Source organism: Oryctolagus cuniculus, chromosome 5 (assembly GCF_051225735.1).
Source record: "Oryctolagus cuniculus isolate XC-2025 breed Fujian yellow rabbit chromosome 5, ASM5122573v1, whole genome shotgun sequence".
NCBI classification, from domain to species: domain Eukaryota; kingdom Metazoa; phylum Chordata; class Mammalia; order Lagomorpha; family Leporidae; genus Oryctolagus; species Oryctolagus cuniculus.
Genome location: NC_142871.1, coordinates 56,806,825 through 56,831,921, shown reverse-complemented (window position 1 = coordinate 56,831,921; position 25,097 = coordinate 56,806,825). Strand labels below are relative to the sequence as shown.

The following is a 25,097-nucleotide window of genomic DNA, read 5'->3' as shown; positions in this document are numbered from 1 at the left end:
TCTTTTTCCTCCTTCCCTTTCAAATAGATGAAAAAAAATTTTTAATTTATTATAAGTAGAATTATTTGAAGAGTTCAGACACATACTGAAGGTTACGTGTTTTTTAAAAAAGTTGTTGAAAAAGGTTTAGCACACTTCAAATTCTTAACAAACTAGTTGAGTATATCTAAGCACTTTCTAAAAATGATGCTGACTTCACAAACCCCATATACCAAAAGGGGACTGTTTCCCCAGTGTCCAATTATTAAATAAAACATAGATATATACACAAAAAGAAATAACTATATAAACATATTATAAATATATAAGTGTGCTTGTGTATATATGTGTACACACACATACATATGTGTGTGTACATATGTATATGTATGTATGTGTGGGCTTATATATATATATATATATATATATATGACTTACTCCCCTGACTGATGCCCAGTAAAGTAAAATGGTCTAAAATCAAACCAATTCCTCAACCATAACTTTGTTTCATAAGTTTTTCAAGAAGATGGAAAATAATTCATTGCATCAAATGGTAATTAACAGTAAGACACAATCATGGAATGTAAAGTGATGTTTGGATTACTTAAAATTATGTTGATCTCCAGATATAATCTTTTTCTTTTGATAAGCTTAAACAATTAAATGTCTTTGACAAATCGATAATTTTTAAATGTAGTCATCACTATTCCCTTTAATTGTATTTTTGCTGTAAAAGTTAAAATAGCATCATGACTCTCAGAAACAAATACTGCTCATAGAGGAAGCAAAATTTGTCAACAATTAAATTGGATTCCAGAACAAAAGAAAAATAAAACTTTACACTTCGGCTGATTTCAAAGAACTTGGAAAACTAAAACGCATGATTTTTCTTAACAGTAACAATTCCCTGCATAATGAAAAGCAGAGTCTGTTACTTTGGTTTGGAGCTCCCACCACCAGAAAGGACAGAACGTAATTGACAATGAGTCTATGGTTGGAGTAACTGTTCCCAGAACTGACTGGTTTTCCTCCTCTCAAACTATTCATCTTTATTTAAAACAATTCTACTACCAAACAATAGCTCCTTATTTACTTGCAATAATATGATGATGTGAAAACATTTGAACATTAAAAAGAAATACATCAAAATCATTCATATTATAACCAATAAAACACACAAGTATTTGGATAATTTCCATGACAGAACTCTAGTCTTACTGCTCACATTCTATTCCCACAGGTTTTCATTATTTCTAGCAAGAATTTTCTCTTCCAGGAGCTTGCTTTGCTAGTAAGTTAGTTATTTTATTCATGAATGAGGACCCCTACAGTAAAAGACCACCCTGTCAGACATGTCAAGACAATCAAAGAAAATTCTCCTTAACAAACATATCCATAAGACATTTCTCTTTTTCTAAAAAAAAAAAAATCCTGCATAATTATTTTGTTAACTTGTTCATTTACATGTAATTACATTTTAAGAGTTTTTTTCTGAGATTACAAAAAAGATGAGAAAATTAAAGGAAAAATATTTATTGAGTTCTAAGAAGTTTAGTTTGCATTTTCAACATAACAGGAATGTTTGCATTTACTCATAAATGAATACTAATGATATATTCAGATCTGGCACTACTCCACAAAAATAATATACAGAGAGCCAGAGATAAGAAATCATATACAGTGCAGTTATATTACTCTATTCAAAGAGCAAGATGATGAGAGTCAACAGCGTCAATTCTTTTAGGTTGAGTTGAGTCATATCTAAATGACATGGCAGATTAAGAATAATGGTGGAATTTAGAGTTAACACAAAAGTTAACATTTTATATGATTTTTGAGTCAAAAGCTCTTTGTTGACCACCTATTTTGGGCAAGAAACTGCTTCCCAAAGTAAGCCACTGCTCTAAAGTTCCATTCACAGAGGAGTGAGCATCCTGCTGGCTGCCCCAACTCCTTCCTCATTTAAAATAACATTACAGCTCCGCTTCCTATATTGTGTGTTCATACGCTCAATAAACCCTTTCTGAAGGATTGAAAACTCAGTGAGAAAGTTGTTCATTCAAAGACATCTGTGTGTGCCTGCAAATGTAAGCACAATGAGGTAAGCAAAATCAAAACACCGCGAGCAGACTCCTTGCAAAGATGTCAAAGAGAGCAACTTCAAAGATTAAAATTTAAAAATGAGTTCTGGCTTAACCTAGAAACCACGATCCCAGCACTTGCTGTAATACTCCACTGAATCCTGTGCACATAATTTCTCATGTAATCTGCTTAGGCATCGATTTGAAAATATTACTTTACATGAGCAATGCTGCTCTCATATATTTTATTAATTGAGAAGAGTATTAAAAAAAATCCAGAGTAACCTGGAAGAGGCCAGAGCAGTTTTCTTTTTCACTGTTAAAATACTGCCCTGGAGACAGTCACATTTAAGTAACAGTTTCCTTCCCATCATTATGGTTTTTTTTGCCTTATCTTCTTATGACTCCATCCACTTACTAATGAATAACTTTATATTCTTGAAACACAAGCTACTGCTCACTTTAAGCAATGACCACTTGTAAACAAAACAAAGGGAGAAAGAAAGGGAGAAGGAAGGAAGGAGTGTTTTTATTTCTCCTTTTAAGAACTTCACTAGGAAAAAGTAACAAGCTTTCTTTCTGAAAGAGAAAGACAGAAAGAAAGAAAAAAAGAAAGAAAATCATAAACGACATTTTCAAGATAATCATATCTGAATTCAATTTGTAACCCCTTTTCATTATCTTGGCTTTAACTTTTTCTTAGAAAAGCAGCTGAAAATACTTGAACTAAATTGTAATGTGAAAGCATCTGTCTAAAGCTCTAAAATATGCAGAAACTACTGAGCAAATCTTTCCAGAAGCACCCGCTTTTTATTACTGCTAGCAATGCAGTTTAGAAGGCAGCACATCATAGTAAGGATGCCCACCCACATTCGCTCCACCCCCCCCCCCAGCCCAACCCTGCATGCTGTTTATCAGGCTAAGTTTACATAAATCACAGGAGAGTTACAGTGCAATTCAATGTATCCACGAAGTAATATGATATAAAGCACTTTGCAAATATTAAATCTCCCCTTAAGGGATCAATGTTTTCCATGAAGAAACCGGTATTCCGAGAGAAAGAGAAATGAAGGAGGGAGACACCCACCGGGTGAGGAGTGGGGAGACCACGCATCTGAGCAGCAGCACACCACCACCACCACCCCGGCTGGGGGCCCCCGAAGGGACGCCTGAGAGCAGAGCCCACCGTGGTGAAGCGACTCCGGAGTTGTGGCGGTCAGCTGGCTGCGAACCTGGACCCTCCAGGTAAAGGCATCCACGTTAGTCTGGGCGCTCCTTTCCCACTACCCTGAACCAAAGTGGTCACCCAAGTCCCAGGCGCAGGAGTCTGAGCGCCCCAGTCAGCAGCCCCAGCCACCTGGAAGACCTCTGAGTAATAACAATATAACCGCCCCTCCACTGCATCCATCCCCTGAGTGTGAGCGCGCGCGCGTGTGTTGGGGGTGGCTGCGAGGGGCTGCGCGGAGTGGTGCTGTGGCTGGGGGGCGGGGGCGCGGGGACCGCCCTGAGAGGGGTGGGGGCCGGCTCCGAAGCGAGGACACCTGCCCCCCCCACAAGAGCCCCAGCCTGCCCCCTGCCCCTGCCTCCGAACCCCCACCCCCACTCTCCCCAAGCCGCCCCCGCGCTCCAAGCGGCAGCCCTACAGTCACCCCGAGAAGCGGCCGAGCGCGAGCCCCCAAACTCTACGGAGCTCAGTGGACGCGTATTCCCGCTCCCCCAGAGAGCGCTGGAGGCTGACAGCGAAACGGACCGACGGACAGACTGACTGACACTGATTCAATTTGCCTGGGAAGGGTCCAGTCGCGTCCCACCCCCTACTAGTTTAACCTGCGGCCCCGGCAAACATCTCAAAAGTCTCTCCCGGGCAGTTCCCAGGAGAACCGCACCCCTCAAAGTGCTTCTGGCTGGTATCTCTCGGGTGTCTCCCCTCTGCGACCTCCCTCGTCCGGTTCCCCCCAGCCAGACCGAGGCGGTCTCAGCCCGGGGTGCCCCGGCCCCTCCCCCGCGCGAGGCGGGCAGGGCGCCCAGCTCACCGTGGTCCCCGGCGGCGGCGCGGTCAGGCGCCCAGGGCGCGGCGGCCGGCGTAGGGTCGCTCCGGGCCACGCGGCGGCTCCCGCGGTCCGGGCGGCAGTTGGCCCAGTAGTTTCGGACGCCGGGGCTTGGGCTCTGCGAAGGGCGAGTCGGCGTGAATGGGAGCCAGTGAGCCCGGCTGTGCGTGCGCGCGTGAGAGTAAGGCGGGCGGGCCCTCCACACGCAGGCGGCGGCGGCGGCCGCGGGGTTGGGGCGGGGAGCCGGAGGAGGCGGGCGAGAAGTAGTGGAGTTTAGGGTGCGTTTCCTGCACTTCCTCGAGAGGCTGGAGCCAGGTGCGGCAGGGCGCGCTCCCGCGGCGCGGGCACGGCACGGGCAACCGCTGGAGCCCGAGTCCGCGCAGTGCCGGGGACCGCAGCCGCTCTGCGGGTGGAGGTGCGCATCCTCCTTGCCCCACGAGGGCACCAGCGCAACCCCGAGCCTGCTCACGGAAGGCGAGAGCCTCGGGCGTCCTCGGTGACAGTGCCTCGGGCAGCCTGCTCCCTCCGGATCCGCCCCAAAGAGCAACAGTCCGGGCGGGTTGGGCTCTTCCCTTCCTGCGTCCTCTGGCCGCTGGTGCCAGGCTGTGCGGGCGCCGCGCTCCCCGCGGCTGGCGCTGCCACGGCCGCCGCCCGGCCCCCGGCGCGCCCGAGCCGGCAGCTGCCTCCGGGAGACGTGCCCAGCTGTGTGCGCGCGTGTGTGTCTAAGCGAATCGCTTCCCCTCCATCACTCGGGCGCGCGGGAGGGACCGGTCCCCGGCGACCAGCTGCAGAGTGGCTGCCAGTCCACACCCTCCCGGCTCTCTCCCCACCCACCCCGCCCTTACTCCTCCTCGCCCTCCCCTCCTCTCCCTGCTCCTCCTCCAGCTGCCGCTCCTGAGCTCCCAAAGGCGGCCGAGAAACCGCAGCGAAAGGGAGGAGGAGAAGCGCAGGTGTCTTAGGCGGAGAGATGGGCGCACACACTGGAGCGGCTTGCTGCAGAAGGGCTGGGCCGTAGGCGGAGAAGGGGAATGGGGGTGAGGATTCACCCGGAGGAGGGCGTCCTGTGGGCGAGCCTCCGCGCGTCCCACCCAGACGCAGTATCCGCGGGCAGACTGTCCGGTAGGGCTGCCGGGTGGGTGCGGAGGGCCCTGCGAATGACTTATGTCGCAGCTTGGCGAACCTGCCTAGGTGACCGTGGTAGTAGACACGGGGACATAGAGGTCGAAGGGCCCGAGACTGCCTCCCTGGGGTAAAGAGGGCCTGGTCTCGGAGCTTGGGACACACAAGGTGCCCAGAGAGCTTGTGCGTGGCTCCAGCGAGCCAGGTAGAAGGGCTGGAGGCTGCGAGTGTCGGGGGCTTCAGCGGCTGGTGCTCCGGGCTGCTAAGCTGCTGTGTGCATCGGGAGTCACAGGGGGCGATCACCGCCTCGCTGGGAAACGGAGCTCCGGGCTCAGCCTTCTTCCAGGTTGCTAATGCCAAAGCACAGATGCACTCTACTTCCCAGTTCATGCTATGCCCCTCCTACCTTCTGCCCCCAGCAACACAGAGAGGCAGGGAACTGATTCCACCTGCTATTTACTGTGGCTTTTGCCTCACTGAAAGGATCTCAACTGGTCTAACTAGGCTGATTGAATGGCTTCTTCCCTCCCAGCTCCATCCCACCGCACCCTCCCATGTGCATCTCTCCCAACCAAAATCACCCAGAAAACTATCTTTCTCTTTGGTAAAGTTTTCCTTTCCGGAGTTTCCTAAAATATAAAATCGTTTATTTTCTTCACTTTCTCTCCCCGCCCCCGCTCCTCCCGTGGAGGTATTTGGTCTGCTGTTGACAATCCTGTGATACCAATGCAACGCACACTAAAGTCCTTGGGCAAGAAGTCAGTGTTGTGGCTTTGGACCGCTTGTTTGTTTTCCAGTGACAGTCATAGAGTGCAAAGTCGAGTCAGCGTGGGGTCAGGGGAGGGGACTGGTCCATTTAATTAGAGGTCTGTTAGAATGATCGCCAGCAACAACACTAGAAAGAATCGCTGTGCTTTTTCCAGTATCCCTTCCTTTTTATTATGGTAATGTCATTCTGTTAATTTAGTCAATCTGAAAATGAAAGGTCAGGTGCAATTCACGATGAATGATATTTCTAGATCCTCCTGCAAAAGCCAGTTTCACCTCCTCGCCTGGGTCCTCCTCCAGCATCACCTCAAAGGTCGTGAGCTCACACCTCAAGCTGCACTGTTAAAATCTCAGGATATGGACTGAATGACGAAGCTGCTGAGTTCTAGAAACATAGCTTAAATGTAAGTAAACTTACTTACCAGCTACTCAGACAAAATCATAAGCTCAGCAGCAACAAACTATATTGTGTAATCTGTTGAGCAGGAGAAAGGATGGCTGTTTGCCAGATCTGTGATCCATTAACCTCTTTAGCTCATTGTTGGCAACAATAGCACACAATCAGATTCTTATGTCTGAAAGACAACGGTTTCTTTTCCCCATCTCAAAATCACAATGCCACATTATAGTCTAAAAGAAACCTCAACAATAAAAGTAATAAGAAAGGAAGAAACATAATTTGCTTTTTTTTTCTGTGCAAATGTTACTGTTCTGTTTTTCTTCAGGGGAAAAAAGTGCTGATAAGCAAGGAAGTCCACAAAGGCTTGACAATAGACTTCAAAGACTGCATCGCTCTTTTCAATTAGTGAACTTTGTTTTAAGTGTTTGTAATCTCCTTTTATTGATATCATTCTTTCTTTTGGACCGGGAGGAGGGGTAAGGTGGACCTGATTTCTCCTAGTTGTATCTCACATCAGGTTGATGTCAGGCAGGCGAGGGCTGCTCCGCAGCCGGTGCTTTCTCAGCAGTCCTGCTTACTCCTCAGAGGATCTAGAGCTCTGTCGCTACGACTTTGCCTCGCTTCTACGGGCTCGCACGTGGGGCTGGGAGCAGCTGCAGTCCCAGAAATTATGAAGTAGAGCTCTGAAAAGGGCTTTTCCCTGGCCTTGAGTTGGTGGATTAGATCAGAGAATATGAGCTTCTTTGACCCGCTTTTCAACTCCTACAAATGATCTGGCGTGTCTGTTCTGTGATCAGCAGAGGTGGTTGGGGGGGTGGGGGGGACTCACATACTGTAGTAGAAACATTATGTTTTAAAATTTAACAAAAAAAAAAGTGGCATGTCCAAAATATATTTTTAAAATACAACTTAAAAAGTATCACAGATTTCACTGGTTTGGTTTACTCACTAAGGGCAAATAAAATGCACAGTGATGAAAACATAACTAAAATGTTCACTTGGAAAAGAGTATTATTTTCCTGAACGTCATCATACTCTCTTGCCTCATAAAGATGTAACCACTAAATATTATTCAGTTTCAGTTCCAAATGGAGGCTACCATTATTAGGAAATAGAGAGCAACTGACTTACTTTCCAAAACCTATTTTTTTTATTTTAACTAGTCACTGATACTTAGATTTAGTTGGTTTAGCAAATATTCATTCCCCTTCCATGTGCCAAACATTGAAAATCAAAACCAGAAGAGGAAACCTGTGACTTCAAGGAGGAAGGTGATTCACTAGTTATTGGTACTGGCCTGTTGGACCAGGGGCCCTTCCCTTACAAAGAAACAAGTCCCTGAATCCACATCTCCATACCCCATCCCTATAATTGAATGTCGATTGTGTGGAAAGTGTGAGTTTAGTGTTGTTTTATGCTCTACTTAGTCATGGAAGACTTAAAAGTTTAAAGCCATGCTGACTATAGGGGAAACATTTCTCATGGGATGTCAGAAACTGAAAATGATAATGAGGACGCCACCTCTCTCTAGGTTTAGACCAGTGATGGCCAACCCAAGAATAATATAAGAAACAAATTAGAACCACATATTTAATTTTAAGAATCTGGTAGCTTACTATAGTAGACTAACATTTAGCCAAGTGATTAAGGTGCTGGTTAAGGCTCCAGAATATAGTATCATAGTTCCTGGGTTCAATATTCAGCTCCAGCTCCTAACTATAGCTTTCTGATAATGCAGAACCCAGGAGGCAGCACGGATGGCTCAAGTAATTGGGTTTCTGCCACCCATGTGGAAGAACTGAATTGAATTCATGGTTCCTAATTTCAGCCTGGCCCAGTTCAGTCCATTATGGGCATTTGTGGAGTGAACCACGGACTGGAGTACTGTCTCCCTCTCTGCTTTTCAAACAAATAAGAATTCACTTCATCTGTTTCTTATTCATCTTTTTTTCTTATTTGAAAAATACACACACACACAGACACACACAAAGAGGGAGACCTCATCCCTGGCTCACTCCTAAATGCTGGAAATCATAGAGGCTTGGCCAGGTCAAAATCAGGAGCTGGGAGATCAATCCAGAGCTCCCACTTAGGTGGCCGGAACCCAGCTACTTGATTCATCATTTGGTGCTTCCCATGGTGCATATTAACAGGAAGCTGGATTCAGGAACAGATCGGGCCAGCGCAGTGGCTCACTAGGCTAATCCTCCGCCTGCAGCGCTGGCACACCAGGTTCTAGCCCGGTCGGGGCGCCGGATTCTGTCCCGGTTGCCCCTCTTCCAGGCCAGCTCTCTGCTGTGGCCAGTGAGTGCAGTGGAGGATGGCCCAAGTGCTTGGGCCCTGCACCCCATGGGAGACCAGGATAAGTACCTGGCTCCTGGCTTCGGATCAGCACAGTGCACCAGCTGCAGTGCGTTGGCCACAATGGCCATTGGAGGGTGAACCAACAGCAAAGGAAGACCTGTCTCTCTCTCTCACTGTCCACTCTGTCTGTCAAATTTGGGAAGCAAGCATCCCAAGTGGATGTTTTAATAGCTGTGCCAAGCACTCACCTCTGAAGTTAATTTTAATAATTTATTTAACTATATTGAAATTTCAACATGTGATCAATATAAAATTATTAATAAAAATTTTTCATTTTTCATACTATGATAGCTAGGCTGGCTCCCCAAAGATGTCCATATTCTATTCTCTGGAACCTGTTAATGTGTTGCATCACATGGCAAAAGGGATTTTTGCAGATGTAATTAATGTTACAGACTTTAAAATGTAATCACGTGAGTTATTTTTTATTAGTTAAATAGTGTTTTTGTGTTAATCAATATAACTAGTTAAAATGAAAAGTTACATATCTTGATTAATGAAAAGTCAATGTTTTTATCTGGGGAATAAAAGCCTGTAGTGACACACATTGGAAATGCTTTTTAATCAATATCTTATGCAGAGAGCCATATACTTCAAGAATTATGTCAATTCTGATATCCAGACTTAAGCATGTGAACATATGATGACTTTGAAAGACACAAACCAAAGTATTCATCATACTTTACTATACTGCTAACATTTAATTACAGCTGCTTTAGAATATAACCCGACTGGTTTAAAGTAAACCTGTACCATTCCTGGGGAACACCTTCCTGTGAGTTACTTCTCTTTATAAATGTTTTCCCACTTTTCACTTTAGCTTCAAATTTACCTCACTCAGGAAGTCACTACTTAGGGTCTTATCATGTTCCAAAGAGAGGGGAAAAAGATATACCCACACTAAATATCAAAAAGTTCATGGGAAAGGAATTAAAAGCTATTATTTTGGTGTAAATTTTTTTGAAATCCATGTCTTTGAGGGATATTAAAAAATTCATGGATTTCTTTTTTTATAGCTAAGTAATATTCTGTCATGTATGTATACCACAAATGAAACATGACATTTGTAAAGAATAGGATAGAACTTGAGATCATTAGGCTAAGTGAAATAAGCCAACTCAGAAAGACAAATATTACATTTTCTCTTATTTTGGGAAGTTAATACAGAGTATAAAAATCATATGGATGTCATATCACTTGGCAGATAGTTATAAACATTACTTCATTGAATCATACCATGTAAATAAGAATATACCCTTTCCAGCCGGCGCCGTGGCTCACTAGGCTAATCCTCTGCCTGTGGCACGGGCACACCGGGTTCTAGTCCCGGTCGGGGTGCTGGATTCTGTCTCGGTTGCCCCTCTTCCAGGCCAGCTCTCTGCTGTGGCCAGGGAGTACAGTAGAGGATGGCCCACGTGCTTGGGCCCTACACCCCATGGGAGACCAGGAGAAGCACCTGGCTCCTGGCTTCGGATCAACGAGGTGCGTGGGCCGCTGCGCGTTGGCCACAGTGGCCATTGGAGGGTGAACCAACAGCAAAGGAAGACCTGTCTCTCTCTCTCACTGTCTACTCTGCCTGTCAAAAAAAAAAATAATAATAAAGAATATACCCTTTCCCTGTGTTATGATCATTGTCTCTTAATGATATTTAATATCATTTTTGAGAAATGTTTTTGAGAAAAAATAGTATATATATAATGTCTACATTCAAGGTGAATATAGCAAAATGTTAAAAAAAAAGTTGTTCAATTCTAAAACCAAAAAATAGTGATAATAAAGAAAGAAGTTCATGGAAAATGTGTATTGTGAAAAGAATATGCATAGATAGAAAAGTATTTGCACCAAAATAAACATCTTTTAATTCATTTTCTATAAACTTTGCAAATACCCCATGCTTATATATTTTGTTATATAAATATATATAAATCTGTTATGTCATACACTTCCATCACTAATACTACAAATTTTATACTATGCCATCTTCAAATAAAAGTTGAAGCAATAGAAAAAATTCAGAGGCATCACAATGAGTTAATAGTTAAAATAAAGATGTATACAGACCAATGCTTTATAAATACAATTTCTTTTTCATTGTTAGTTAAATACATAACTGTATTATTTTTACAGAGATCGGTGATACTTAGATGTAGTATTTAAAGCTAAGCTTGTTCAGGTACACAGCTAAAATCAATCACAAGGTATGACCTACAAATGCTAGCGAGGGAAACTTTCAAAGTAAGTTTTACAGGTATTAAATTTCATCTTATATAATGAAGTCAACATGTATACCTGGCCAAGTCAGAGCTTTTATGTTTTATATTTTATGTTTGTATTTATTCTTCATTTAACTTTTGTCTTTATCAAAGCATTATTTTAAAGTTTTTAACAAAACATTGTTTTAATTTTACTGAAGTACAATTTACATAAATAAACAATACCTCAGTGAGGTTGTACATGTGTGTCCTTTCATAACCACTGCTCAGACCCAGCTATAGGACAATTCCAGTGCACTAGAACTTCCTCCAAGCTCACTGACCCTGCCCCACCACTTTGCTGACCTCTGTCACATTAATAGCCTTAACCTGTTCACAGAAGTGAAATAATATGGTAGTATTCATTTTTGGATTTTTTTTGCATTTTTATATTTGTTCAAGCTGGTTGGCTATGGCTATTAATTCTTTTTAATTTTTAAAATACTACTGTAATTAAAGATTAAAACAATAACAAAAGATGAAAATATGATTATAACCCTTCAGTCATTCAGTACTGCATATAGGATGTTAATGGTGAATGTTAACCAGTGGCTTCATTAAGAGGTTTGAAACTGAGCAATAACTCTGGGATGATGTTCATCATCCTCATGGACCTCTCCATTGTTATGGCACTACCTTTCTTGTCTACCAGTTCTACCTGATCCATTTCACCAGTCTCTGCTACTTCCTTCATCTTTGCTTGTTTTTCCTACAAACAAAGTTTATCAGGACAGAGAAAGCTATTCGCAGGAAAGTTTATCTTAAATAAGTAAGTGATCCTTTTCAGATAGTCTAAAATAAATGGACCTGCCTTCATTTAACACACATGTGATATCACTTTGCTTGACAACTTGACCTAGGGATGAGAAATGATGACTATGGTCCTGTTGTCAATAATAATTCCACAATTGTATGTCCATCCATATGAAATGGTCTAGTTCTAATTGAATACAAACATCGGGGCCCTTCTGACCTAAAACTATGAAAACATCACCTGGCTCCAGTCCTAGCTCTTGGTCTCTTTCACCATAGAATGCTATTTTGTTTGGTCATTTTTCATGTCTTTTATAATATGAGCTTTCAGAATCTTCTTCTTTTGACCTGTCTTTCCTCTACTCTAGCTTTTCTATCTGTCTTTAGGATTGTTCCCCATAGTCCTGGTACTCCATACACAGAGAGAGTTTGCTGAACCATACCAGGCTCTACCTGATAGATTCTTATTTGTATTCCAGTACCTCAGTGATTGTGACAACATTCTACTCCTTTCTTACCTCCTTGGCCTTCAGATTCATCACAGATCATATTCATGTGTGGACTAGTTTACTTGTTGCACCACTGTGGGAATCATCTAAGGTGACAGCTCATGCACATTTTCCCTTCTCCTTTCTGCATCCTTCCTCCTTTTCCAAAAATCATATCAAAGGTGTCCACAGGGATTCAAAACTACCACCTACTCCATCCTCTTTAATTGTTGGGTCTCCTCCTTTGCTATATAATTCTATTTTACATCAAAAGACCACTTAATAAAATTGAGAAATCTTTTTAAAATTTTCTCCTTCATTTGGATTCAAGATGTTCCTATAAACATTTTTAAACTCTCCCGGGTGGTATTAGATTTCACCAAAAAACCATCATATTAACTGTTTTCTTTACTGTTCTCTTCATCCAGGGAGTGGGCCACGGCTAATATTGGGGAGCAGTAATGAGCTTGGGAAGCTACCACTGCTTTATATCTCACTAAACATTTTGGAAAATTCTCTTACATAAGTTCTTAAAAGGGGAGGATTTGAAGCTAAAAGCAAGAGATATGACAGAAGAAGATGCAGGGGAGACTCTCAGTATGAGTAGGATTCTATGTCTTTGCTGGTTTGAAGATGGGGGGAGGGTCTGTGACAAGGAATTCAGGTGGCCTGAAGGAGCCAAGAGAGGCTTCTGGCTTTCAGCAAGGAAGGAAACTAGACTTCTGTCCAACAAACACAAAGAGCTAAGTTCGATCATCAACCAGAATGACCTTGGAGGCTAATTTCTCTCCAGAGCCTCCAGAAAAAATGAACCCCAAAGACACCTTGGTTTTGAACTTAGGAGATTCCAAGTTAGAGGTCCCAACTGTGGCACCAAAACTGAGATTTCTGGCTTATAGAATTGTAAGAAAATAAATATGTCTGTTTTCAAATGTGTACTTATTTATTTGAAAGACAATATGACAGAGAAAGAGAGAGGGAGAGGGACTTGGGAGAAAGAGAGGAAGAGCTTTCATCTGCTGATTCACTCCCCAGATATTCACAATGACCGGGGCTTGGCCAGGCCAAAAACCAGGATCTGGGTCTCTGTATGGGTGGCAGGAACCCATATACTCGGGCAATCATATTCCCAGGTGCATATTAGCAGGAAGCTGAATCAGAAGTAGAGGTAGGACTTGAACCTAGGTATTCCGATGTGGAATGGAGGCATCCCAAACACTGGCTTAACTAGCTCCACCACAATGCTCATACTGTGTTTTAACTCACTACATTTATGGTAATTTTTAGTGGGATCAATGGGAACCACATATACATACCAAGTCTTGGAATCTTACATGTGCACAATATCTAAATTTGGGCTAGTTATGTTTCAAATATTCAGAAGTTACAAGGTTTTAGTGGCTAAATTGGAGAATGCAAATCTAGACCATGGGAAGTCAAGGTGTTTAGGAAGTGTTTGGTTTGTAGGCTAATTAATATCACTGTGTGGAGAGAAAAGAGGGACAAAGAAGGGAAGGATTTAGCAAATTCTTTTCCTATCCTGCCATATGTGAATATGGTAGTCTTGCCCATATAGACAATAGACTAAATATTGCAAACAAGACTTTCTAAATTTATTGGACTCTGATATTTTTTTCTTTCATTACTTTCAGTCTATGAATACAGTCTATAACATTCCATTTTGTCTAAGATAAGTTTTGGAGCAATCGGAAGAAGAGCTAGTTGTTATTCTCACTTGAATTTATGCTTAAGAAGGAGCATCTGTGGTTCTGTTCCAGCATTGTGGGGTGGGGAAGGGTGTGTTGGAATAGCCATAGAAGATCTCCAGGAGAAGTATTTATGCAAGTTGATTTATGATGCACAGGAAGGCTGTTACTCTTCACCAGAGATTTTGTCTTTCAATATCTACCTTCTGAGATTTATGTTTTATTTTTATTAAGAAGAGTAACATGTTTTGCAATTCTAATTATATTTCATATTAGGCTTTCAAAAACATCTTTTACAATCTTCCCTAGTACGTGAGAATGAGTAAGTTTGCCCTATAAAATTTAGAGCAGAAATCAACTATTGTAATCTCATTTTAGGATGGTTTTAGCAAACAGATATAAGTCTGAACTGGACTTAAAGGAAAAATGGAACCTGGACCAGAAAGGAAAAGGGGGAGGGCTTCCCAGGCTGTGGTGACCAATGAGGGTAACAGGATGAAGATAGAAAAGTGAATGGTGAGTTGATAGGTTAACAGAAAGTCTCTTTCAGCTATAAAAGATGCTGTAAGGAAAGCTTTAGTTGGTGTTAAACACTGAAATGTCGGGAAGCTCTAGATCTGTACTGTTCAATAAGGTGAGTAGTAGCCACATATGGCTATGAAATAGAAATGTTGCTGATCAAATTAGAGGGATGCTACTAATATTAAATGCACACCAGATTTCAAAGACTTAGTGCAAAAATTCTGTAAAATATTTCATTAGTAATTGTTAAAATGATAATATCTTGGAAACATTGAGTTAAATAAAATGCGCTAAAATTATTTTTACTTTTTAAACCTTTTATATTATGGCTACCAGAAGATTTTAAATTACATATATGGCTCACATTGTGTTTCTGTTGAACATTGATGTTTTAAACCAAGTGCTTCTCCTACTGTAAAGTATTTATGAATCACCTGGGACTCTTGTTAAAGTGTTCCCAGATGTACTGCTCCAGCTGGTGCTTAGACCACACTTTGAATATCAGAATGATGATTCACGACATTGTCTGCAACATAGACCCATTTAGGAACTTTTAACACCTCAGTGACCAGTATCTTGTACCTCAAAACAATTAAAGTAGAATCTTTGATGATGTGATTGGAGTACCAGTATTTGTTATAGCTCTCTAGGTGATTTTAACAAATAGCAAAATTGAGAACCACTATTTCAGATGTTCACATCAGAAAGATGTGAACTAATTTAAAGTTTATCATATGGAAAGTGGGTAGGAGCACCTAATTTTCACTAGTGAATATTTACTTAGTAGGTGAGTAATTCTACACATGGTGATTTGTATCATCCTTCCTGCCTGCCTTCACAAAGCTTGGGAACCAGTTGCAGAGATAAGAAAACTACTTACATACCTTCAAAAGCACCATAGGATAGGTTCACCATGAGTGGTATAGATATTAAGGGTCACAGGACTCTAGAAAAAAAAAAAAAAAAGACGTAATTCTGAGTGGAATAATTAGATTTTCTTGGAAGAGATGATATACAAGATGATTTTATGCAATCGTTCTCAAACCTCAGATTGCATGAGAATAATCTGGAGTGGCAAGGTAAGTCCACTGTTGTTACTCAGCATTGTTAATGTCACCCCTGAAACACCAAAGTTCCTAGTGGGAGTCTTGATTGGCTGAGTCCAGGCCACATGCATAAGCTTCATTTACCCAAGAGCCATTGGTACAGCTTTTCACCAACATTGCAAATGAAAGGATTTTGCTCAAAAATAGTAGTTAATTGCAATGCCACTCAGTCTACCTGGAAGTATTTGGACCTACTTTTAACCCCTCCAAAAGGAAAAAAAAAAAACAAACAAAAAAACAAAACAAAACAAAAAAAAAAACAAAACCTGTCAAGACACAACAAAACCAAAGACAAATAAGCCAAACAATCCACCACAAGTAGAACTATTTCAAAGTTGATATGTACAAACAGAAGCTTGATTTTAGACAAGAAGTAACACTGACTTTTAGGTTGCTAAGTTTGAGACTATAGTTTTAAATCAAATAGAGATGCTTTTGTAGTTAGTTCAGCTAAGCAAGGTTGCTTAGATGTCATCTCCTTAGAGGTAGAAATAGAAGACAAATGTGTGTACATCAGGGACAAAGTACAGAGAAAGGAGATATGGACAGATAATCAGTCCCAGATAACTCTCTGGGACCCAAAGAGAAGTCAAAGGAATGATACATTACATATTAACAGGTATTAACTCCTATACAGTTCATATTATTAGTAGAGTTAAATGATTGTTTTTATTGTACTACTTTTCAAACCTGCTTTATAATAATTTACATTATAAAGCTCTAATAACATTGCATATCCAAATATTATTTAACTCTGGAGATCTTTTAGAGAACTAGTGACATATTGAAGGCATTTTGGGAAATAATGGGCTAGAATTTTCTAGAAACAAAAAGACAGAAAGATACTTAGGGAAATATTGATGGGGGTAGGGAGAGAGCTAAACAGGGAACAATAGTCCCCAATCCAGACTATTCAAACAATTCAGATTCTTATTCCTTCATTATAATATGAAATGGCCTTAATAGTATGAAGTTAATACTATTGAATTCTGTTTTACCCCCAAAGCCTAAATGCATAGTGCTTAACATGGGAAGTCACACCACAGATAACTTAAGTGAAAAAATGAAAGAAAAATAGAAAATTTCTTTAATTTCTTCAATATAAAGGTCACAGCAACCTCTAAGAGCACAGTTTCAGAATAATGGTAAAGTGGTTTTGAGGAGACACCCACCTGCCAATAATTTTTCAACTGATTCCTCAAGGACCTGTGGCAGAATGGATTGTCTAACCTGTCATCTGTTTCGTTTTTTTCTTCTCATAATACAAGGTTGACCATATAATTTATCATCCAAACTAGGACATTTAAGAAAGAAGAAAGGGGGAGCTATTTATAATTATGCCAAGACAACACATTCAAAACAGACTTTTGGGCAAAGCAGTACTAATGGTAATCCTAAAAATAACTTGTGATTTCTAGCTGTACACTGTACTATTGGGTAGACTGCATTTCCCAGGCTCTTGAATTCACAGGGAACCCTGTCAATGAAATGGGACAAGATCACAGTTGTTAGTTTACTCTCTTCCCCTAGATTTTATTTGATGATGGCCAATGTAACCAGAGGTTATATCTCACTGTGGTTTTGATTTACATTTCTCTGATGATTAGTGTTGTTGAGCCTATTTTTTTATATATATATATATATATATATATATATATATATATATGAGGGAGAGGCTTTTATTTTGTCCAAAGAAGGTCCTGGCCTTTAAAAGGAAGATGGTAGAAGATGGTTGTAGGAACTATACAAGGAATGTAGCCTCAAATACCTCCTCTTTTTTCCTCCCTGAGCTCTGGAATGTTGTTATTCTAGTTAGAGCCTTAGCAACCATTTTGGATCCTGAGGCAATATGCTTGGGCATGTAGAACAGAAATAGAAAAGAAACTTCAGTCTCTGATGATCATGGAACAGCTTTTTCAGCCTGTCAGCAGTCAATGAGTATTTACCTATTTAACTCTTCTCAGTTATTTTGGAATTCTCGCTTACTCTTGGTTAAAACCAATCCCAATAGGTAAGACCTTCTATCAGTGCTGTCCAAACTTAATGAATAATTAATAAAAATAATAATGTGAGTTTCAAATGCAAACCACACATGTATTTAAGATCTTCTGGTAGCCATTACAAAATAATAGAAATAGGTAAGAATAACTTTAATAATATATTATTTAAACAAATATAATAGAATACTTTTTAATATGTAGTCAATGTGATAAAATATTAATATAAATTTTCAAGCTTTATTTCATGCTAACTCTTCAAAAATCCCACATGTGTTTTGTGCTTAAATCACATCTCAGTTTAGACTAAGCACATTTCAAGTGCTCAGTAGTCACATGTGGCTAGTGACTACCACATTAGAAGGCACAATTTTTTTTTAGAAAGCTTTTATTTAATGAATAAAAATTTCATAGGTATAGCTTTAGGAATATAGTGGTTCTTCCCCCAATACCCATCCTCACCCCCACCTCCCGTCCCATCTCTTACTCCCTCTCCCATCCCATTCTTCATTAAGATTCATTTTTAATTATCTTTCTATACAGAAAACCAACTCTATACTGAGTAAAGATTTCAACAGCTGGCACCCACACAGACACACAAAGTATAAAGTACTGTTTGATGACAAGTTTTACCATTAATTCTCATAGTACAACTCATTAAGGATAGAAGTCCTACATGGGGAGTAACTGCACAGTGACTCCTGTTGTTGATTTAACAGTTGACACTCTTATTTATGACGTCAGTGATCACCCAAGGCTCTTGTCATGAACTGCCAATGCTATGGAAGCCTTTTAAGTCCACAGACTCTGTCAGTATTTAGACAGGGCAATAAGCAAAGTAGAATTTCTCTCCTCCCTTTAGAGAAAAGTGCCTCCTTTTTTGATGGCCCCCTTTTTCCACTGGAGTCTCACTCACAGAGATCCTTCATGTAGGACTCTTTATTTTTTGTCACAGTGTCTTGGCTTTCCATGCCTGAAATGCTCTCATGGACTTATCAGCCAGACCAGAGTGACTTAAGGGCTGATTCTGAGGTCATAGTGCTGTTTAGGGCACTTGTCATTCTATGAGTCTGCTGTGTGGCCTGGCAAAGCACAATTTTATAACACAAATACTTTCTCTCACCTGTGTATTTTCTATATCTCATTTCTTGCTTCTCTTCATTAGGTAAACAGATGAAATTTGTATCTTATACAAATGAGCAAAACAATATAACAACAAAAGCTTCTCTTGTTCTTCCCAGAAGCTATTTTTCTATTGTTTTCCTTCCTTCATAATTCTGATGGAATTTGCAAAATCAGGTACTTATTTTGGACTAATACAGAATGAATTCCTTCAAGATACCAGTTGGTAATTCAGTTGCCTAGTAATTCTCAACCATCAGCAATCACATTTTTAGGATTATCTTCTAGCAAATTGAGCCTTTGGACATTAAGTATTATTAATATCAGGACCTAAACTTACTATATTTTGGCCATATATTGCTGCAGATAATTGATTAAATATTTTTTGCTGTTCTTGTTGCAAAAGGTTTGAGAAAATCTGAGGGCTGGTCTTGTGGTACAGAGGGTTAAGGTACCACTTATGATACCAGCATCCCATATCAGAGCTGTTGTTTCACTTCTGGCTTCTCTGCTTCTAATCCAGTTCCCTGCTAATGTGCCTGGGAAAGTAGTGGAATATGGCCCAAGTACTCAGGCCCCTGTCACCCATGTGAGAACTTCAGATGGAGTTTCTGGTTCCTGGCTTCTGCCTGGCCCAGCCCTTGCTGTTGTGACCATTTGGGGGAGGGAACCAACAGATGGAAGATCTCTTTCTGTCTGTCTGCCTTTCTCTCTGTCACTCTACCTTTCAAATGAATGAAAGTCTTTTAAAAAGAAAAGAAAATCTATTTTAAAAAGAAAAGAAAATCGGCCAGCGCCGCAGCTCACTAGGCTAATCCTCCGCCTTGCGGTGCCGGCACACCAGGTTCTAGTCCCAGTCGGGGCGTCAGATTCTGTCCCGGTTGCCCCTCTTCCAGGCCAGCTCTCTGCTGTGGCCAGGGAGTGCAGTGGAGGATGGCCCAAGTGCTTGGGCCATGCACCCCATGGGAGACCAGGATAAGTACCTGGCTCCTGCCTTCGGATCAGCATGTGCGCCAGCTGCAGCGTGGCGGCCGTGGCGGCCATTGGAGGGTGAACCAATGGCAAAAGACCTTTCTCTCTGTCTCTCTCTCTCACTGTCCACTCTGCCTGTCGAAAAAATAAAAATAAATAAAAATAAGAAAAGAAAAGAAAATCTATTACAATCAAGTTAACTTGGTCACTAAACTGTGTACTCCCTTGTCATTTGAATCCATACAGGAACTGTCTTGTGTGTGAGTTGGAAAAGTGATTTCCAGTAGATGGGCTTCATAGCATACACCATAACTTTTGTTAGCCAGGGTCTAGTGTTCAAGCACTAGGATAGTTGTCTGTTAGAAAAGAAAAAAGGGCAATAGACTGGGCATTCTGACTGTAGTTAGGAGGAGCCAAAGACACGAAGGTTACAGAAGATGAGCTGTGATTGATTAATTCACCAACAAGAGGGAAGTAATCTTCAGGCTTGATAATGATGTACATAAAAGGTCAGTGTTCTCATGTAGAAGCCAAGAATCTCTGACGGCATGACAAGGGTCCAACAAGATAAGAAACCGGCAGAGAGAAGGGGAAAACAAGCAAAGGTGATTGCTCAGATGTGGAGGGGAAGTGGTGGAAACAAAGACAGAAGCAGTAGTAAAGGAGGATCAGAAATGTCATCAGCTCTTGTGGACAATGAAGGTGAAGTCCATAGTTGATATCAGTATAATCAGTGGAAGTCCATATTAATTAACCTGACTAATTAATATCAGTAATATTAGTGGAAGTTAGAGTGCCATGTATAATTCAATCTTCACACACTTAATATTTCTGGAAAAAATATGCCAATTTGAATCATTTGTTTCTTTGCTAATTTATTTACTCGCCGTTGTCTGATCTGTACCAGGGATTGTACTCTCTTTTGCCCTGAGTTCTTTCAATGACTTATATAAAGGCAGTGGGGCATTGAGGGTGATGCTGACACACCTAGGACACACACCACAGAGCACAGGCCTAGAAAACCTGGAAGGAAGAGAAAGGAAAGACTATTACAAGCATTTTAGTTATCCAGAAGTCACTCTGCTAGCCTCCTTAATTAAATATATTCCAGATAAGAGCAAAGGAGGAAGCAAAAAGCACAACAGAAAATCCAGATAGATGATGCCAAGACCACACAGTAACCTTCATGCAATTTACTCAGTGAAAACTCCCCAGGCCCCAGAAGTGTGGCTCTGATTTCCCTTCTCTTCACCATGCCAGACATTGCTACTTCCCATGGGCCCTCGTTCCTGCAGAGCCACAGCTACTGCCTCACACGCCTCAACTCAGCACTCCAAGTAGCTACTACTGACCTGTCCAGGTTGGTCTGCAGTTTGAAAACTCTTTCTCATCCTTTCCTAACATTGGTACTAAGACTATTTTATTCTGACTTTTAAGCAAGTCTAGTAAGCATGTGTAGCATTTTGATAGCTGTTTCAGACGAGAATAGGAAAAATACCAGGTGAAAAAGAACATGATACATAATCATCAAAGAGGTAACAGGTGACCTTGAGGAGAGGCAGAAAAATTGTAAAACTCTATGAACTTCATCTGAAACCAAAAAGCAGGTGACCCATTTCAACGGCAGAGTAAGTATATGTGATGTGTGTTATGGCAGGAAGAGAATGAACTTTGGAATAATAAAGGGGTAGGTCTTCTGTTGACAGCTGTGTGAACTTGGGCAGGTATTTGAGTTATCCGAGTCTCATTTTCCTCATTTCTTAAAATGGAGATAGTAATATTACCCTCTTTATTCAGTTGTGAAGACTGAACATATGTGAAGCAACAGGCATGTGGTAAGTACCATTTTCCTTCTTCCCTCCATCCTCAGTAATTTCAGGTTATTATTACATTTTATATCTTCAGATGGTGCTACCATATGGGCACTGGGGCATAGAATTACATGGGAAACAGTCTATGTCATTAGGGAAGTTAGAGTTATTTGGGGAAAAAAACTACAGAACCAAAGTCGAATGGTAGCCTAAGGTGCAATAATAGGATATGCACAAGGAATTGAGGCAGTTCTAATAACAGCCCAGGGGTCAACAATTTTAGGGGGAGAACATCACATGTTTGTAGTGATGATAATCCTGACTCATCAGGAAACATAAACTATGTTTAATAAATCATGTCTAAAGAGACAGGATATGAGTAATCCTCGCTTAGAAAATATTCCATTTAAAAATGATGAAAGCTAAAAAATAAATTTCCATGGCCTAGTTTAGTGGGAAATCTATTAATTTCTAGTGGAACACCTTGTTCACTGACATGTCAAATAAGTGAGGCAAAAAAGGCAGATGAGAAAGGCAAAAAAAAAAAAAAAGTAGAGTAAGAAATATAGAAGTAACTGTGAAAGGAGTAATGGTCCTACCAGATTGCTTCCCGATGAGCAGTCTTTCATAAATGTGTCCTCCCTGAAGTTTCATTTAATCTTCACAGCCACCCTGTCCAGGAGGCAGAATAGGTGTTCTCCATATGACTGATGATGAAGCTGAAAAGACAAAAGGCTATTACTTGCCCAAAGTCACACATTTAGTAAGTCATGCACCTGGACATTAGAACCAACTTTTCTGGCTGAGGCACAAAAATGTAAAGAAAACGAAGGGATTTTCATCAAATGCGTAGTCCTGAAGAATCTCATTTATAGACATAGAATTTTAAGACCAGTTAGTAAATATGCAATAAGTGAGAAAGGCACAAGAGTATTTTACATATATAGTAAGTGCCAAACATGATGGCTTTGTTATAACTTTCTTTCCTTCTTCCCCACCTACACACTCTGTGTCTAGGAGGTGAAGAGAGAAATACAGCAAAGAAAGGGTGGAGAGGAGAAGAGAAGAACAGAAAAGGTGATGAGAAAGAGAAGGTATGCGAGAGTGGGAGATACAGGGGTAGGGAAATCTGGTAGATATAAAATTTAGAAATAACATATACCGGAAATGGCGTATCACACACTTATTCTCAGATTTCTTGTAACCACAATTGAAGTTTGAGAAGCACTAGATGTACAAGGGGTTTGCATGTTGTCCCTGCCACCAGCAAAGGAATTGAATGATTGGACACAGCAGAAACCCTTGGCTATGGTCACCGAGCTGCTGTCTAAGGCTAAAGCCCCATAATCTGTGGCTCTCTCTTCCTCAAGGGCATTGACTGGACCACATACTTTTCCTCAGAGCCTGATGGTACTTTAGAATGTGAACAAAGATAAAATACTGATCACATTTCCTAGACTCTTCTAAGGAAATAACTTGTCAGTAGAGCACAGTGGCACAGAGGGAGGGCTAGATTCCAGTCAGCAGCATCTTCCTCCACTGCGTGGCTGTGGCAGGCACTCAACCACTTGAAGTGGCAGTTTGTCCCCTGCGTGGGTGCGTGAGCATGGGGCAAATTTTGCTGGTTATTGTGAATGTTCATGTAAAGCACCTAATATGAGAATTTTAGCTCATAGAAATTTCTCAGGAAATATTTGCTTTTTTTAAAAAAATTTATTTGTTTATTTGAAAGACAGAGTTACAGAGAGAGAGGTAGAGCCCGAGGCAGAGAAGCCTTCCATCTGCTGGTTCACTCCCCAAATGACGGCAATGGCCAGAGCTGAGCTGACCCGAAGCCAGGAGCCAGGAGCTTCTTCCCAGTCTTTCATGTGGGTGCAGGGGCCCAAGGACTTGGGCCATCTTCTACTGCTTCCACATGGGTGTGGGGGCCCAGGGATTGGGCCATCCTCTTCTGCTTTTCCTGTCCATAGCAGAGAGCTAGATTGGAAGAGGAGTAGCCAGTGCTCAAACCGTAGCCCATAAGGAATGCTGTTGCTGCAGGCCAGGGCTTTAACCCTCTGTACCACAGTGCAGGCCCCACATGTTCACTTTTAAAATAATCTTTCTTCCTCTCAAAAATTAATATTATTTTCCTGTGTCATTAGTTTGAGAGCTCTGAACTACATTTATCATTTTTAAAATGTGAAAAATAGTTCAAATCAAAACCAGTTATTCATTATTTTCTATTGTTCAACATAGACCTTTTTTTTAAAATAATAAGTGACAACAATTTGGTAGTTGAAATGCCTGCATTACATGTTTTATGGTGGTGGGCATTTGGCCTAGTGGTTAATATACTGGTTAAGATGCCTGTGCCTTGTACTGGAGAGCCTGGGTTCAAAACCTGGCTCTAGCTCCTTATTTCAGTTTCCTGCCAACCCAGACTCTGGGAGGCAGCGGTAATGGCTCAAGCAGTTGGGTTCTTGCCACTTACATGGGAGACAGGGATTACATTCCAGGTTATGGATTTCAGCCCTTGGGCCACTGTGGGCATTTGGGCAATGAACCAGAGGGGCTTTCTCTCTGTGTATCTCTCTCTCTCTCTCTCTCTCTGCTTCTCAAATTAAAAAAAAAAAGTTTTATGAGGCTATGGGCATTTGCAGACTTCTGTCACCTTGGGAAGGACTGCACCATGAATCAAGGGCTAGAAATTTGCTTTGTGTACATTTTTAGTTCTCTAAACAGTCTCCACAAAATCAAAAACAGCATAATTTTGAAACTCGATGTTTATGGTTATTTTTATATGTAGTCCCATAAGTGTGAAGATTCAAAATCTCTTTCATTTAGAATACTGGAAGGAAAGTAGTGAGAAATCTGACTGACAAAATATTTGAGAAGAAATGGAGTTTGAGTGATATTAAAGATAGTTAATATTTTAAACTAAGATATAAATGGATTTTAACAAGTAATAAGACTTAGTTTTTTTTTAAGATTTATTTATTATTTCAAAGTCAGAGTTACACAGAGAGAGGAGAGGCAGAGAGAGAGAGAGAGAGAGAAGTCTTCCATCCAATGGTTCACTCCCCAGTTGGCCGCAACGGCCAGAGCTGTGCCGATCCGAAACTGGGAGGCAGGAGCTTCCTCTGGGTCTTCCACATGGGTGCAGGGTCCCAAGGACTTGGGCCATCTTCTGCTCGCCCAGGACACAGCAGAGAGCTGGATTGGAAGTGGAGCTGCTGAGTCTTGAACCTTCCCATATGGGATGCTGGCGCTTCAGGCCAGGGCGTTGACCTGCTGCACCACAGCACCGGCCCCAAGGCTTATTTTTTTTTTTTTAAAAAGGATACCTATGCTTCACAAAAGGCCTTGATTATATTATACTACATTATATGTGTAGCCATTTTTTTGACTTTTCTTTTTCTTTAACTTTTATTTAATAAATATAAATTACCAAAGTACAGTTTATGGATTACAATGGCTCCCCCCCCCCATAACTTCCCTCCCACCCGCAACCCTCCCATCTTCCACTCTCTCTCCCATTCCATTCACATCAAGATTCATTTTCAATTATCTTTATATACAGAAGATCAGTTTAGCATATATTAAGTAAAGATTTCAACCTGTTTGCAG

General features: G+C 41.2%; 1 protein-coding gene and 1 pseudogene across 1 annotated transcript in view; both read right to left on the bottom strand.

The window, feature by feature from the left end:
* The window catches only part of LOC127493249 (uncharacterized), a 158,201-nt gene extending 152,584 nt beyond the window's left edge, over positions 1-5,617 (bottom strand). The window contains exons 1-2 of the mRNA XM_089333530.1: positions 5,088-5,617; positions 4,094-4,848 (exon numbers count right to left, since the gene is read on the bottom strand). Coding sequence (XP_089189656.1) covers positions 4,094-4,848; positions 5,088-5,617 — 1,285 coding nt within the window. The remainder of the gene's footprint in view (positions 1-4,093; positions 4,849-5,087) is intronic.
* Positions 5,618-11,552: 5,935 nt separating this feature from the next.
* LOC127493248 (dnaJ homolog subfamily A member 1 pseudogene) overlaps positions 11,553-25,097 on the bottom strand; it is an 88,689-nt pseudogene continuing 75,144 nt past the window's right edge.